Source organism: Rhinatrema bivittatum, chromosome 2 (assembly GCF_901001135.1).
Source record: "Rhinatrema bivittatum chromosome 2, aRhiBiv1.1, whole genome shotgun sequence".
In the NCBI taxonomy this organism is placed as follows: Eukaryota; Metazoa; Chordata; class Amphibia; order Gymnophiona; family Rhinatrematidae; genus Rhinatrema; species Rhinatrema bivittatum.
The window spans coordinates 53,429,513-53,445,162 of NC_042616.1; the positions used below are offsets into that span (position 1 = coordinate 53,429,513).

The window sequence follows — 15,650 nt, forward strand, 5'->3', positions numbered from 1 at the left end:
TTGATGTATTATGGTTATAGCAGGTCGGCTACCTCTGTTTAATTCATCAGTTAGGGAAGGTGGGGGGGCATCGTTAGTTCTTACTGTCCTCCTCAGGTTGTGGATTGATGGATCTGCGGGGAGGAACATGCAGGTCTGAGCAGTGGGTGGGAAGGGAGGAGGGGAGGGGGGAGGGGAAGCGGGGGGGAAGAATATGGGGGCAGGCAATAATTGGAAACCCTGTATATGTACCTCATGATCAATGTATGTGTGTGTGTATGCCGAAGGGGTTCTGTGGAGGGGGGGAACTTCGAGATATTCAGGATGCTTTCACTGTATATTGGCGCGCGGGTGGTTTTGCCAAATTGACATTATGACGACTATCCGCATTGTATCCCTTAATGTCAAGGGGCTAAACACCCCCCAAAAACGGCGCCATTTGTATAAGGAATTGGGTCAACTAAGAGCAGACGTAGTTTTCATACAGGAGACGCATTTAAAGGCCAGATATGAATCCCTAATGTCGTCCAACACCTATCCTTACCAATATTACTCAGCCTGCACTCGCCACTCCAAGTACACGGGGGTGGGGGTACTCTTGGCACGCTCCTTGGTTTATGAATATAAGGCATGTGTGCGAGACCCTTTGGGGCGGTATCTAATCCTCACTATAGCTATTAACGGGGTCCTGTACACTTTAATCAATATCTATGCCCCTAATCGAGATCAGGGCCTTTTTTTTGATCGGCTGAGCACGCTGCTTTCTACTCACGGCCAGGGTTATATTTTGGTGGGAGGGGACTTCAACTTGGTGCGGAGTCCTCCCTTGGATGCCTCCAGAGGGTATGTCACTGCTTCTAGCTCTCATAGAGCACGTTTAAATGAGCTGATGGAGCATTGGCTGCTGCTGGATGTGTGGAGAACGCTATATCCTCGATCGCGCTCCTATACCTTTTACTCTGCCCCTCATTCCTTATATACCAGAATTGATTACTTCTTGTCAGATAAGGGGCTGTTTAACCACATAAAAAAAGCTGAAATTAATCCTGTAGTATGGTCTGACCATGCGGCTGTTTGTATAGAGGTTGAGCTTCGCGGGTATGATGCTGGTCGTAAGTTCTGGCGCCTAAATGAGGCCTTGCTGGGGGATGAAGAGTTTAACAAGGTCCTTATTTCACAGATAAAGTCTTTTTTTGCACTTAATGACACAGGAGAGATATCAGCACCAGTGGTCTGGGATGCCTTTAAGGCTTATCTTAGGGGCTTATTAATCTCCAGGGGGACATATATTAAAAAGAGGGACTCTAAGGCCGCGCAAGAGCTGCGAGATACTATCACTATCTTGACCCAGCAACACCAGGCCACAGGGGCAGGGCAGACGTTAACGAGACTTACTAAAGCGAGAGAGGACCTGTTGAGATTAGACACCCATAACATCAATTATCAAATGTTATTAACGAAGCAAGCGTATTTCGAGGGTGGGAATAAGGCGGGGAAGCAACTGGCCAATAAATTGAAAAAACTCCAATATCAGAACAACATTGCCAAAATCAAGACTGAAACTGATACCATTTGCACCACCAACACCGAAATTCGCCAGAGGTTTCTGGAATTCTATTCCAAACTCTATGGCGCTAATCAGGATATCCTCCAGACACAGGTAGATGCATATCTGTCTGATACGCCTTTACCAAACTTGTCGGGTGAAGCGCAACGGGAGTTGGAGGCCGAGATCACGACGGTGGAGATATTGGAAAGTATTCACTCCATGAAATCAGGGAAATCTCCTGGCCCGGATGGCTTGACGGCTAAATTTTACAAACAATTTGGCCCATACTTGGTGGCGTACTTGCAAAAGGTTTATAATTCCTTGCGGGGGGGAGAATCTCTCGGGGCCCAAGCAAACCTGGCGGGCATAACGGTTCTGCCCAAACCGGGGCGGGACCCAGCGAACTGTGGCTCATATCGCCCAATTTCCTTAATTAACCTGGATCTTAAAATATTAGCGAGAATCCTGGCAGGCCGGGTGAACAAGTATATTCTCACTATTATTCATCAAGATCAAGCGGGATTTATGCCTGGGAGGATGGCGGGCGACAACATTCGTAAATTGGTCAATATATTATGGTTAGCCCACGACCGACGGGACGATTCTCTGCTTCTTTCAATGGACGCGGAGAAAGCTTTTGATATGGTCCACTGGCCTTTCTTATTTGGGGTGCTAAGACGGATGGGGTTCGGTCCTTATTTCTGTGCATGGCTTCAACAGTTATATGAACATCCCAGAGCATGCCTCAAGATAAATGGTGGGTACTCAGACAGCTTTGAGGTTGGACGGGGTACCAGACAGGGTTGTCCCCTCTCTCCCCTATTGTTCGCCATTTTTCTAGAGCCCTTGGCTATTCGGATCCGCAATAATGCGGCCATCAAGGGATTTGAGGTGGGCGGGCAATGTTATAAACTTTGTCTCTTTGCAGACGACATCATATTTACAGTCCGGGACCCTCATTTCTCTTTACTAACCATAGAACAGGAAATCCGCCGGTTCAGTGAGGCCTCGGGGTACAAAGTTAACTGGGACAAATCTGAAATCTTGAACGTTACCTGTTCCCCGGGGGTCGTTCAAGCTTTGAAGCCTTTACATCCATTTCGCTGGGCCGCTCAAAAACTCAAATACCTGGGAGTGTACATGACCTCGCACCCCAAGGATCTATATACTTCCAATTACTCTCCGCTTATTCAAAAGATTTTCCTTGATCTTGATAAATGGCACCGGCTCCCGCTATCTTGGTTAGGCAGAATAGCTACTCTGAAGATGAATACCTTACCCAAGCTGCTATACCTTTTCCAGTCACTTCCTATCCCTATACCTGAAGCTGCTATTAAATATTGGCAACGGCGGTTTTTTGGGTTTCTTTGGCGCAGACGGCCACCTCGAGTAGGTAAACAAGTGTTATACCAATTTAAAGTGGAGGGGGGACTGGGTGTACCTAATATTCTCCAGTATTATATAGCAGGCCAATTGAGACCGATGGTTGCTTGGCATGATGTCCGGGATCCAAGGCATTGGGTGTTGATCGAGCAGCAGAGGGTGGGGCGCATGAGCCTCGCTGCCCTACCTTGGCAGCCTGCCACTACATGGAGGGACTGCTCGGGTATGTTGCCCACCACCAGACACACATTGTCTTTATGGAAGAGGTGGAAGGTCAGGGTTGTGGGAGACAGACCCTACTATTATCTCACTAGTCTCTACCATAATACCTCCTTTCAGACGGGTCTCCCTGAGCTAGCATTTCAGTCCTGGAAACAGAGGGGCGTATTGCGTATGGAACATGTATGGGGAGGTGCGGGTTTTCTTACTTTTGCACAGATCAGAGAGAAGTATCATCTCCCGGTTACGGAATTTCTCGCCTATAAGCAGATATCTCATTTCTGTCAGGTACATGAGATTGCTGCGGCTTTGGGGGTTGGGAAGACCCTTTTTGAGGGATATTGTTCGGATCCGCATAAACACACAGGTTTGCTCTCTAAAATCTACAAACTTTTAAATACTAAACGGGTGGAGACATCCGCTCACATTAAGGCCTGGCATGGTGATCTTGGTAGACAGCTAGATGAGAGTGAGTGGGAACAGATATATCTCAATATAAGCAAAGCCTCTGTCTCCTCGACAGTGATAGAGAATGGGTATAAATTACTGTACCGATGGTATATCACCCCGGACCGATTGAGTAAAATGCTACCTCACTATGAGGGATTATGCTGGAGGGGATGCCGGACCCGAGGGACTTTTCTGCACATGTGGTGGGAGGGGGATTGTGTTAAACCACTATGGCAGAAGTTGGAGCAGTGGCTAACGACTGTTTTGGAAAGGTCAGTGAGCCTTTCAATTGCAGGAGCCTTGTTAAATACTCCTCCGGATGGCGAACTATCTTCAACATCGGAGTTTTGTACCCAAGTGTGTACTGCTATGCGGATGGAAATCGCACGGGCATGGAAGGATGGCAAGGGACCAACGTTTGCATCAGTACTACATCGGATTGATCACCTTTGCACCATGTATCGCATCACAGCTGACAAGCATAAACGGATGGAGAAATTCCATAAGACTTGGGACTCCTATCTCTGCTGGAGACAAACTTGGGATTCATAGCTCTTTGGCATAAGCCGTGCAGGGATTGCACAAGACGCACACACCTCGGACGAATTATGAGTACTATTACTGTTTCATGGACTTTATTGTTTAGGTTTTTGGTACGATGGGCTTCTGCTGTTACTTTTTGCCTACATTGGTTTTCTGATTTGCCTGTATGGGAGGGATGGGGATTCCAAAGGGGGATAAATGGAAACCTCATGGTGATGTGTATGTTCATGGAGTTGTAGATTGTTCGTTGTACTTTGTGATATGATCACCAATAAAAATTGTAAACAAAAAAAAAAAAAAAAGAAATAGGAATACTTCTGTGGTAACTAGGCTGATGGAAGGCTTGGCTACAAAGCCATGCTTTAGCTTTCTTCCTGAAGGTGAGGTAGCTGGGCTCCAAGCGAAGGGATAATGCGAGCATGTTTCAGATCTGTGGTACGTAACAGCTAAAGGCCCGAAGGCTGGTGCAGGAAAGTCTAGCAGAGGCCAGAGGTTGGGTGAAAAGTAGGGCCAGTTGGGAAGATCTGAGTTCTCTCGTGGGGGCAAAAAGGTTAAAGGAGTTGTGAGAGATATTCTGGGGCCTGTTTGTCCATGCACTTGAAGACAAAGCAGTGTTTTGATTTTCATCCTGCTCTCTATTGGGTGCCAGTATAGTTGAGAGAGAATAGGTTTTATGTGGTCAGATACTTTTGCACTTAACTAGGATTCTTGCTGCTATACTATGTAGAAGCTGGAGTTGTTCTGAATTATATAGGGAGATGCCATTGAATAAAGAAGTACAGTAGTCTATTCTTCTGGTGATTAGTGCATGGATTACTGTAGCCAGTGTTAGTAGCCCCATGAGCTGCAACACTCACCCCTGATGCCACCCAGTCTCAACGCAGCAGGAATGCCACTGGATCCAACTGCACCCACCGCCATACCCCGGCCTCTCCCATAGGTGCGTATGTGTGCAGTGGCGGGAAGACTCAGCGAGGCGCCTTGTGATGACATCAGCCTCCTGGCCTATATAAGCCCAGGCCCCATGGCAATTCCTCGCCTCAACAACATTTCTCCTGTCATGCCTTGCTCGTCAGTGCATGTTGCCTTATTCCTGTGTTCTTGTCCTCTTCAGTGTTCATCTTCCAGTCCTGTTTCTATCTCCAGCCTTGTTCCTGAGTCCCTGCCTTGTCCTTTTTTTGCCTGGTCCCAGTCTTCCATGTGCCTCCTGGCCCTATCCTTGCCTTTATCCAGTCTTGTATTGTTTTGTCCTTCCTTGACCCAATTTCCTGAATTCTGACCTTGGCTCTGGACCCTGACCATTCTTGTTTGCAGCCTGGACCTGACCCTTGCTTTGGACCTGACCTCGCCTTGACTGCTGCCTACCCTAACCTCCAGTTCATTTATTGGCGCTCCTTGTCTGCTGCCTGCCCACCTGGCCTTGAAGTCTTCTTCTTGATACCACCCTAGGGACTCAGCTAAGACCTGATGGCTGCCAGAACCCAAGGGCTCAATCTGCAGGGAAGGCAGCTGATATAGGCGAAGCTCCAGTCAGTCCACCACAATGCATGTCTGCTTTCTGATAGAGTGGACCTAGCAGGTTTCCCGTTAGGTTGCACCAACCACTCCTCAGCATCAAGAGTCCACCATCCAGATTCGTTACAGGCAGATTGTGTTTATCTAGGTAGTTCTGTAGTTGGCGGATCTAACGCAGATGCATGAATGAGGATTTTACTAATTTGGAGATATGTATTTCCATATTGAGGTTTGGATTAGTTAGGACCTCTAAGCTTCATACTGATTCTTTGGGATGTAATGGTATGTCTAACAGATAGATTGGTGACCAAAAGAGATGATCTTAGCGGTTAATCCAAAGAAGTTCCAATTTAGAGGGGTTCAATTTGAGTTCCTGATTGCTAAGCCATTGTGCCACTGACGTACAGATGGTGAGATTTAAAATGGAGGGTGATTGATAGGCTCCGATTCTGACACAGAGTTGAATGTCATCCGCAAAAAGATGGCATTCAATACTGAAGGCTCGAATGAGGTTGCATATCTGACGGATGTAAATGTTCCTTGGAGGGAACTCCACATATAAGACCTCAAGGTTTTTGAAGGTTTATTAGCTCAAGTGACTGACTGGTTCAAACCAGTTTATCAATGCAGATACCACATAAGCACTAGATCAGAAGTTGGTGATCAACTGTGACTAAGATGGCAGAAAGATCTGGCAAGACGAGGAGGAAATCATCACCTTGATCAGCATGCAAGCAGATCATGGCTAGTAGAAAAGATTCAGTTCCATGGACTTTGCTAAAGCCAGACAGTTGATAGTGAAAAATAGTAGTTCTCAACAGGCTTGACACATGATGGTCAAGTGTTCAGTGTGTCATGCTTGTAAGTATTATCTGTCAGGTGTGTCCCAATAGAAAAAAGGTTGAGAACCACTGGCGTAAAATAATTTTCCTCAAGCTGGTCGAGGAGTTGGAGGTAAACCTTTTCTATTAACTTAGATAGGAAGAGGAGACTAGAGACTGGGTGATAGTTGTTTAATATTTTTTTAATCTGACCCAGGATACTTCAGAATTAGTTTGATGATTGCACTTTTGAGTGAGTGAGGGAAGGTGCCTTGAGATAAGATGGCATTTACTATAGTTTTCAGCCAGGGCTTCATGTTGCAGATGAATCTAGGGGACATGGGATCTAGTGGGTTAGTAGACTGATTCTTTGAAGGGTCTTCCCAATTTTTTGTAGGGTGATTTTCCTAAAGTCAGTTAGTGGGAATAGCTTGGCTGAGGTTTGGTGGAAGACAGTATCGTTGTTTGGGAGATGTAATGCCGTGATCAGTGAAGTTGAGAAGGGAAGAGCATACAGGGAAGATCTAATTTTTGGATTTTTTTATGTGAAGGATTGAGCACTCTTCTACTGATAGATCATCAGTGGCAGTGATGGGTGTTTGAACTTCAGGTTTAGAAAGTTTCTGCTCAAGTTCAAAGAGTTTACTCAGGTGATTCATCCTAGTTCAAGTTGTTTAGAAATGTAGTCTTCTTTTTAGCTTGACTGATGACCGCTTTGTATTTTTTTGGAGTGTTCTTTGTAGAGCTGGATGTTGGAATGTCTTTTCTGTTTACTCCAAGCCCATTCAAGTTGTTGAGATATGGAACCAAGAAGAATTCTGGGCAGTTTTGATTGGGATTTAGCTTAAGAGGTGCTAATATTTCAATGGCAGAAGTGAATGTCTCATTCTACTGCTGAATTGGTAGTTCAGGCTGGTCTGAAATGTTGATGGTAGTTGGTTTGTTTAGGTGTTTTCTTAAGGTGTCACTGGTGACTGCGGACAAGTCTCTGGATGAAGGCCACGGTGCTTGGGGGATACAAAAATAGGGTTTTGTAAGGTGATCTGGATCAGGTTGTGGTCTTACTAGGAGATAAGAATCACTGATAATGAAGCTAGATCTAGTTTGATATTGAAAGAATGGAAAATTAGGTCAAGAGTTATGTCTGTGTTTATGGGTTGGATCCTTGATTATCTGGGTGAAACCAAGGCCATCCATGCTGCACTACAGGGTTGAAACATAGCCTTTAAGGGGGGGGGGGGTGTCTCTGCATGGTGACTGAAATCTTCTAGAACCAACAGGTTGGAGGAGGTGGTGGCAACATCACATATAAAATCAGATAATTAGAGGAAAGAATTAGAGTGATTTTCAGAAGGATAGATTAGTATGAGTTTTGGGCCTTTATTGCCCTGAAACTTGTTAGGCAGTCAGATTTGCCTATTTTTTTGAAAATGTTTGCAACTCTTCCACCTCTTCTCATGCGACAAGGTGGGTGGTGGATGAGGTATCCGGGTGACATACTTGAATGAGAGACATAGTGCTGTCCTCTCCAATCCAGGTCTCAGTAAGGCATAGTAATTGAAGGCTAACATTCTTCAGTAAGGTCTGGTTTATGATGGGAGTCACTATTTGCTGAGCATTTCATTCACCGAGGAAGCAGAGTTGTAGGGAAGGACAAAGAGTCCACTTGATTTGGATGAATGTAATGGACTGAAGTGGAATAGGATACAGGAGTCTAGGAATGGTTGGCTTTGATTGATGAGACTTAAGGACCTAAATATGTCTATCTAAGAGGAGAGGCAAGACAGAGGATATGACAGACATTCAAATGATGCACAAGAAGCAAATCTCTATTCAGTGGAAAGTTAGTTGTAAAACAAGTGGTCACGGTATGAGGCTTCAAGGGGGTATATTTAGGAATAATGTTAGAATATATTTCTTCATGGAAAGGATGGTGGACACATGGAATAATCTCCCAGGGGAGGAAATAAAGGCAAAGACAGTAAGTCAATATGAGATAAGCTCAGAGAATCTTTAGTTGTGAAGAAATGAAAAGAAAGCCAGAGATCAACTAGAGAATGATACTGCACTAGGAAATAAACTAGGTAGACCAGATGGGTCTTATAGTCCTCATATGCTGTCATAATCTAGATTTCTCTGTTACTATGATAGGGCTAGCATGCCCCAGGCCAGTCCAAAGAGCTCTTCTGCAGTAAGAGGGCCAAATGTATCAAAAAAATTAGCTATTGGAGTGGCTTGGGAATCTGGCATAATTTGTTGGAAGAGTAGCCGAATTGAAGCTCTCTTGGCAGGGCCCAATATGCACAGCTGAGTGCTCACCTGCCGGTCACATTTATTTGGTGTTTTGTGCGTGACGAGTCCAAAGCTTGGGCGACCCAAACAATGAGAGGTTGGGCAAAGCATCACCTGCAGGGTCTCATCATCACTCCAGGGAAAATATGGTCTGCTGGGGTTTTACCACCCACACGTGTGTAATCACAGCCAGAGCTCCATCTACCACTTACGGTGTGACAGGGTGTGTAGGTAAGCCACAAAATTAATACGATCCCAGAAAACTCGGGGTTAAAAAAAAAAGTCCAGAGCATCACATGAGCGGGATTATCTGGCCTGTTTTCAGCATAATACACAGCATGAATGTCACTTTACTGTACGGTGGGAACACTACGCTCTGAATCTGCAAAGGAGTGTGGAACACCTCTCTACCATGGTTGGCACAGAGAAACACAGGGGTATTTGTGTGTCTAACACTGAGACAGCAATATGTGATATTGATATCACAATGACACTTCATCCATGTGCCTGATAAAAAAAAAAAACTATGACAGCAAAATCCCTCTCAGAGTTACTGCAAGCCCATAAAAATGGTGGAAATACAACTTCCTGGCTAAACGCAAAGTCGTGCAATGCCCACACCCAGTGCAAATGTGCAGCCAATAAGTAAGAGGCCAGGTTGTAGCTGCAAACTGGGTGTTTTAATGGTCCTGAGGGATGAATGCTGCTGTAAGATGGTCATCTGAACTTCTATGCTGCAAATGGCCACCAAAAGGCACTAAAACTCAGGACTGCCATCCACAGAAAAGACAGTCTGGAGCCCCCCTTTGAGTTGCGCAGATCTTTTGTCCCATGTTCTGCCCTTACTCCTGCTGTCACCTTGATTTAAAAAAAAAATTACCCAGCTTTTGCTCCTCAGGCTGATGGGAGCTGGGAATGCAGCAGTCACTGTCAGTGGAGACACAGGATGCACATATACCAAGTAGTGGAGGGAGTCACAGTCTGTGGCTCCCTGGCCAAGAAATGTCACTGCAATGGCTGGGTCTAAAAAAAAATAGGAAAGGAAAAACCCCAGGAAATCTCACGGCACCGTAGCCCAGTTCAGACTGAGCTTGAAGCTCAAAGAAGGAGGAGGAGGAAGAGGAACGTGCCAGGCCAACCTCCCCCCTCCCCTGTATAAAGAGGTACTCCCACTGATGGCAAACGTGTGGAAGTGGCGTTCCTGCGTCTCCTGTGCAATCCTAGCATGGACTGGTTCGCCCTGCCGCAAGAGCGCTCAGTCCTGCCTGCCACATGGTGCAACAGCCGTCAAAATCGGGTTGTGGCAACTCTCACTCGAGAGCGCTTCAACCCTACAAACTGCAAGGCCACTTCGTACAGGAATGACCAAAAAAACAACCCTCCCTGCCTTTTCCTCCTGGTGTCTGCTCCCATGGGTCCCATCTTTGCTGCCTCCTGTTTTTAGAAATTCAGCTGAGGTAAGACGTGTCCAGCTTTTTACTCCCAGCTAAGAAGAAATTTAAAATAGGTAAATCTGTGAATGGGGGCAAAGCCTTGCTTTTGTTGGACAAAATCCCTTCTCTAAAAGATAAGGGTTGCCAACTGACTCTTGTGTTTTCAAGTCAGGCTGATTCAGTTCTGGTTTCACATTATTGCAGACCTATACTTTTCCTAAAAAAAAAAAAAAAAAAAATCAGAACTACAAGTCCCAGCATACAATGGGGGGATAAAACCAGGACTGGATCAACCTGTTCTGAAAACAAATGGAAACCAAAACGGTAAATAAATGAAAGGAACTAAACTACACCACTAAAAATAATGCACAAGTGATGAACAACCCTAAATATTTCTTTTTAAAAATTCCTTTATTTTTATATGTGCAATAACTTTTTTAATTTTTTTTTTTTTTTTTATCAATAATGAAGAGGTAATACTCATATCATACCCAAATGGGTAAAAATAAATGTTAATCGGTGGTAGTACAATGATTGGCTAAAGGACACCAGAAATATGGTGGTGATTCCTTTCTGGATAATTGTGGTTTTATGAGTATTATCACTTCATTACTGATTAAAAAAAAAAAAGTTCTTATACATACAAAAAATAAAAAATAAAGGAATATTTAGGGTTCACCACTTGTGCATTTGGCTGAAAGAAAATGGAGCCAACCTGATAAAAGCAGATTCAATTTCTCTGAGAGCAGCTTAATTAAGAGAACTCACTGCTGGTGCATTCAAGCACATCTCTCAGGTGCCAATACAATAAATACAAAATCCAAAGCAGTCAGGAAACCACTGATAATACCAAAAATGAAGATCCTGCTGTATATATTGTGGGTCAAGAATATGTTAGTTCTCAAAGTGACCTCATATGACGTGCCCGTCACAGCGGGGCAACAGATAGTTTTTTGGCATCGTGCAACGCTTACTGAAACATACCGTCGCAGTGACATAAGAACTTTTGCATGAATCCTTGGGCCGGCAAGAAAAACTATCCGACTCCCTGAAGAAGGAGGTTTCTCCCAAACACCGCAGTGTTGGATATGGTCGGGTCACCCCATTTAGCCGGTCTTCTCATTCGCACATGGACTACATCCTCTGACCACTTACCAGTAAAATCTGGACTGGAGGGCTTTGCAACACAGCTCACAAGATAAGGGTTTCTTTTTTTTTTTTTTTTTATTTTTTATTTATGCTGATTTTAACAATCTTACATAGAAGAAAATAAACAATTGGTTACAGATTTTCCATACTGTTATCAATAATAACTGAGGTATATATCTCTAATCTGCAATAAGAAATGTGAGAGGTAATGCTCCAGGATTGAGAAAGAAATTTGAGCGGTTTAAGATAAAGGTTTCTTGATAACTTCATTAGCTGAAGTATCTTATAACCCCGTTTAGCTCCGGACAAGGGAGCACTGTTAAAAAATCTCTCAGTGACCAATGATTAAAAAGGCCTATGCTGCTTAAAGCTTTTTGAGCCTGTAGCTTTTCGGGCATGTCATGAGGTCACTTTGAGAAATAACAAATTCTTGACCCACAATATATACAGCAGGATCTTCATTTTTGGCATCTCTCAGGTGCGCCAGGCCCATGGGTCCATTTTCTCATTTCCCTCCTTTCCAATGGGCTCATCCAGTCCTGTTTTTACCCCACTGCATCCAGTCCTGCTTTTATTTTCAGAGAAAAACCCTGATTGGATTAGTTTGTCAATAAAATAAAATTAAAAAAAAAAAAAAATGGAGCCTGTTAGCAACCCTAGGCCAAGTGCCTTCAACCATTTAACAATAGTCACTGTCCTGTTGCAATGCATGCCCCAGAGTGCCTTACCGAAATTAAGAAATCATTTAAACAAAAGCAACTGGAATCCAACCTAGACAATCATGGAGGTGGAACCAAGAGCCGGGAGTCTTCCTCATTTTCTTACATTCATTGTATGATGACATTTCTAGCCGTGGCTGGCTGATTCCCACACGCCCCCCCCCCCCCCCCCCCCCTCATGAACACGCCACTGACGTCCGCAGAAAAGGACTACCTGGCCTACCCAATCCACCCATATGTACCTGTGCTGTCACAGGCCTGACAATCTATGAGTTCCTCCCTCCCTCTGCCACAAGGCCCCTGTGTGTCTGTCCTCTGCTTGATTTCTGCCACAGTTTTGGTTCCTATGACCTCCAATGGAAGCCTGTTCCAGTCATCCACCACCCTCTCAATGAGAGAGAATTTTCTCACATCCCTTTAAAGCTTCCCGCCCTTCATGACCCCCTTCTCCTTGAGCTTTTCTTTCTCTGGAGAATGTCATCTTCTGTTGCTTGACTGAAGCTGGTTAGGTATTTGCATGGCTGTATCATATCTCTCCTTTCCGTCACCTTTTCTAGCGAGCACATCTTTAGCTCCCTTGGTCTCAGAGTATGGCTCAGAGTGCAAGGCCATGTGCTATTCCCTCCTCTAAATCACCTGCAACTTAAGGGGGATTTAGTTATATCTTGTGCTTTCCCGCAGGATATCTGGACTGTCACAAGACAACAGCCTGCGATAGCTATGGAAGAAAGCCCTAGTGGAACTGCTTTTATGTCATTATACCCGTGATGTCACTGGTGTGACATCACAGCTGAATGGAAACAAATCTTGAAAATATATGTAAAGAGAAAAAAAAAAAAGATTTTGTTACGACAATGACGAGACGCTACTGCAGGTGTTGCGTTAAGTGTTTGGCTCTCTAGTTCTTTGACCTCATGCCTCAAAGTAGGTCACCAGGGGAGGTGCTGAGAATGCGGTGTCCGGCAGGCCATCTACCTTCAGCAGCCGGTGGTTCCACAGCGGCTGAGCGGGCAGGGAGAGGAGCTTCTCCACTGCGCCAACGTCCTTCAGCCGCATCAACTTCTTGGTGCGCGGCGCCAGGCAGAGGCCAGTGACGATGGCGGAGTAGTCAGACAGCTGAGCGCGGATCATGCTGCCGTCCAGCTCCGTCACGCGGTCCACAATGAGCGGCCTCCTGCCTTTCAATTTTGGCTCTTTCACTGGTGGAAGAAGAGATAAAAGAACTCCATTAAGCCCGCAGACAGTTCACATTCTGCCCTAGCTGCTCTCTATGAGTTCCGATTAAAAGGCAGAAATATGAATCCTGTGCGTTTGGCGACGGCATTCCTTTAAAAAAAAAAAAAAAGGTCTTTTCTTTTTGATTACTAATTTTAAAGATGTTCACGACTGATTTAATGGTAATATAAAACTAGGAACAGATCTGGGGATCTTATGGCAGAAACGCGGCTCCATAAATGGAGCTGCCATGACATTATGGCAGGAATCTCATGTCTCAAGTAACACTAAAAGGTAGCGTCCCATTATCCAGAGGATTTGCACGCGTAACCGGCCTATTTTAAAAAGGCCCTGCGGAGCGCGTAAAGCCCCGGGATGCATGTAAGTCTCGGGGCTTGCGAAAAGGGGCAGGGTCAGGCTCCCGGCCAGCAAGCGCAACTTGTGCCTGCCCAGAGGCAGGAGCAAAAGGTGAAATAAAAATTGGGGGGGGGGGGGGGGGGGAAGGTTAGGGGAACGGGGGAAGGCAGCAGGGCTCGGCGCGCGCAAGGTGCACAATTGTGCACCCTCTTGCTCGCACCGACCCCTGATTTTGTAACTTGCGCGCGACTGCAAGTTATAAAATTGGGGGTACATGTGCGCGCATATGTACGCCCACCTTTTAAACTCTACCCCTCTATTTTCTCCCCAGGAGCAGCTCGTTTCCTCTGTGTTGGCCTGCAGGTAGCGTTTGACTTCTGTACTGTCGTTAAGAGAGCTGGGATGCTATCTTGACTCAGAACGAGGCTTGATGTAACATACATATCCCAGCAGCCCTGAGGAAGTTGTGAGTCTGAAACATTTTGTAGTGTTATTGGCCAGAAAACTACTACAAGTCAGAAAGCCATTGGTCACAGAGCTGATGCTAGTACTTTCTGCCCTGATTAGTCCTTTAGACAGAGAACTAGCCCTGAAGATGCTAGAAGTTTTTAGTTTTGGCTGGGAGTACATCTCTCTGCTGAGGCCCCGTTCAGCTCATGTGGACAGCCTTTTTCCTGATCTCCCCAGGCATTACCGTAAGTCGTAGAATGAGGTTAGTTAACTTTTGCTGTTTAATCTGTTTTACCTGCTCCAGTTTCAGATTACATTTCTTTTTCTTCACTATTCTTACTTTTTGTTACTAAACTGATTAGGTTTGCTAGCTCTGTCTGATTCAACGATCCCGGTATTGTATGCATTTGGTTTGTGGGCGCATTTCTAGGAATTGTGTGACTTCTGGGTTGTGTGACGTCCCAGCGTCACCTAGAAACTACCAGGGGATAGCCTGAGGGCAGGGAGCTTGCCCAGAGGCAAGCAGGAGCCCAGTTGGCCAGCTGCCGGTGTAGGAGCATGTGTGCGGGTGTAGGTGGGTCTGGGCAGTGTTTGAGCGGGCACAGGTATGGGAGTTAGGGGTAGCGCTGAGGCATTGTGTCACAGCATCATAGACTAACTGTGAAATGATTATGTCAGTTACCAAATCAAGAGCAAATCAATGCAGCGAGGGCACAGGTACTGGAGTAGTTACTGGACTAGTTTGTCAACATAGGAGGGCACAACAAAATATATGGAAATTTGTGATTTGTCCCTCTATAATGAAGAACAAAGAAAACTCCCTCTCGATCCATGTTTTTGCTGTCTTGCCTTGCTTTCTGTAAATGTTTGCTGCAACTGACAATTCCCTACTAAAGAAAAAAATTTATCTAAGCAGTCATCTCCTTGTGGTTTCCGAGGAAAGGGGACTTGCGGACTGAATGATTTACGACTGTGTGAGTGACAAAACATCTGATGGGTAGGGGCTTAAGGTAAATTGACTTTACTGGATATATAAATTACCTAGGACCCATCCAACATGGCCCTTTCATCTGGACAATCTATGCAGTCCTTTTAAAAGAGTTTATCCTAATGAACTGCAGATGTATGGAGAGAAGAAGCAGCCTAGCGGTTTAGAGCAGTGAGCTGTGAAGCTGCAAAACCAGGATTCAAACCCCACTGCTGCTCCTTAAGGGATATATTTACTAAGCTGTGATAAGGATATAACATGAACACTGTTTATGACATGATGTCTTCCCTAAAAACCCATCCCTATTAAAATGAGCTGCTTTGCATGCATAGTTTTTTTCATAGTATTTCCCAAAATGTTAACTACAACTCAGGAATTGCAGCTAACTTTCCTTGAAGCACTGGGATGTTAACATACGTCCAGACGCTCTGGTGCTGACAATTGCGTGGCTGGCAGCAACCCAAAATATTCTGTCCCACCGTGTAAAATCCCCTCCTGGAGGGTCAGGGTAGATCCCCGCCTGTAAAAACAGCCCCAAAGGTGTACATTTATTTTTTTTTTTTAAGTTTTGCATGTTGCATGGCGATG

At 45.1% G+C, this 15,650-nt stretch overlaps 1 protein-coding gene across 6 annotated transcripts in view; it reads right to left on the bottom strand.

The window, feature by feature from the left end:
- LOC115083952 (trichohyalin-like) overlaps window positions 1–15,650 on the bottom strand; it is a 242,508-nt gene that overhangs the window by 14,074 nt on the left and 212,784 nt on the right. For all 6 annotated transcript variants that reach the window (XM_029588117.1, XM_029588118.1, XM_029588119.1 and 3 more), the window contains one exon: window positions 13,028–13,251. In XM_029588117.1, coding sequence (XP_029443977.1) covers window positions 13,028–13,251 — 224 coding nt within the window. The remainder of the gene's footprint in view (window positions 1–13,027; window positions 13,252–15,650) is intronic.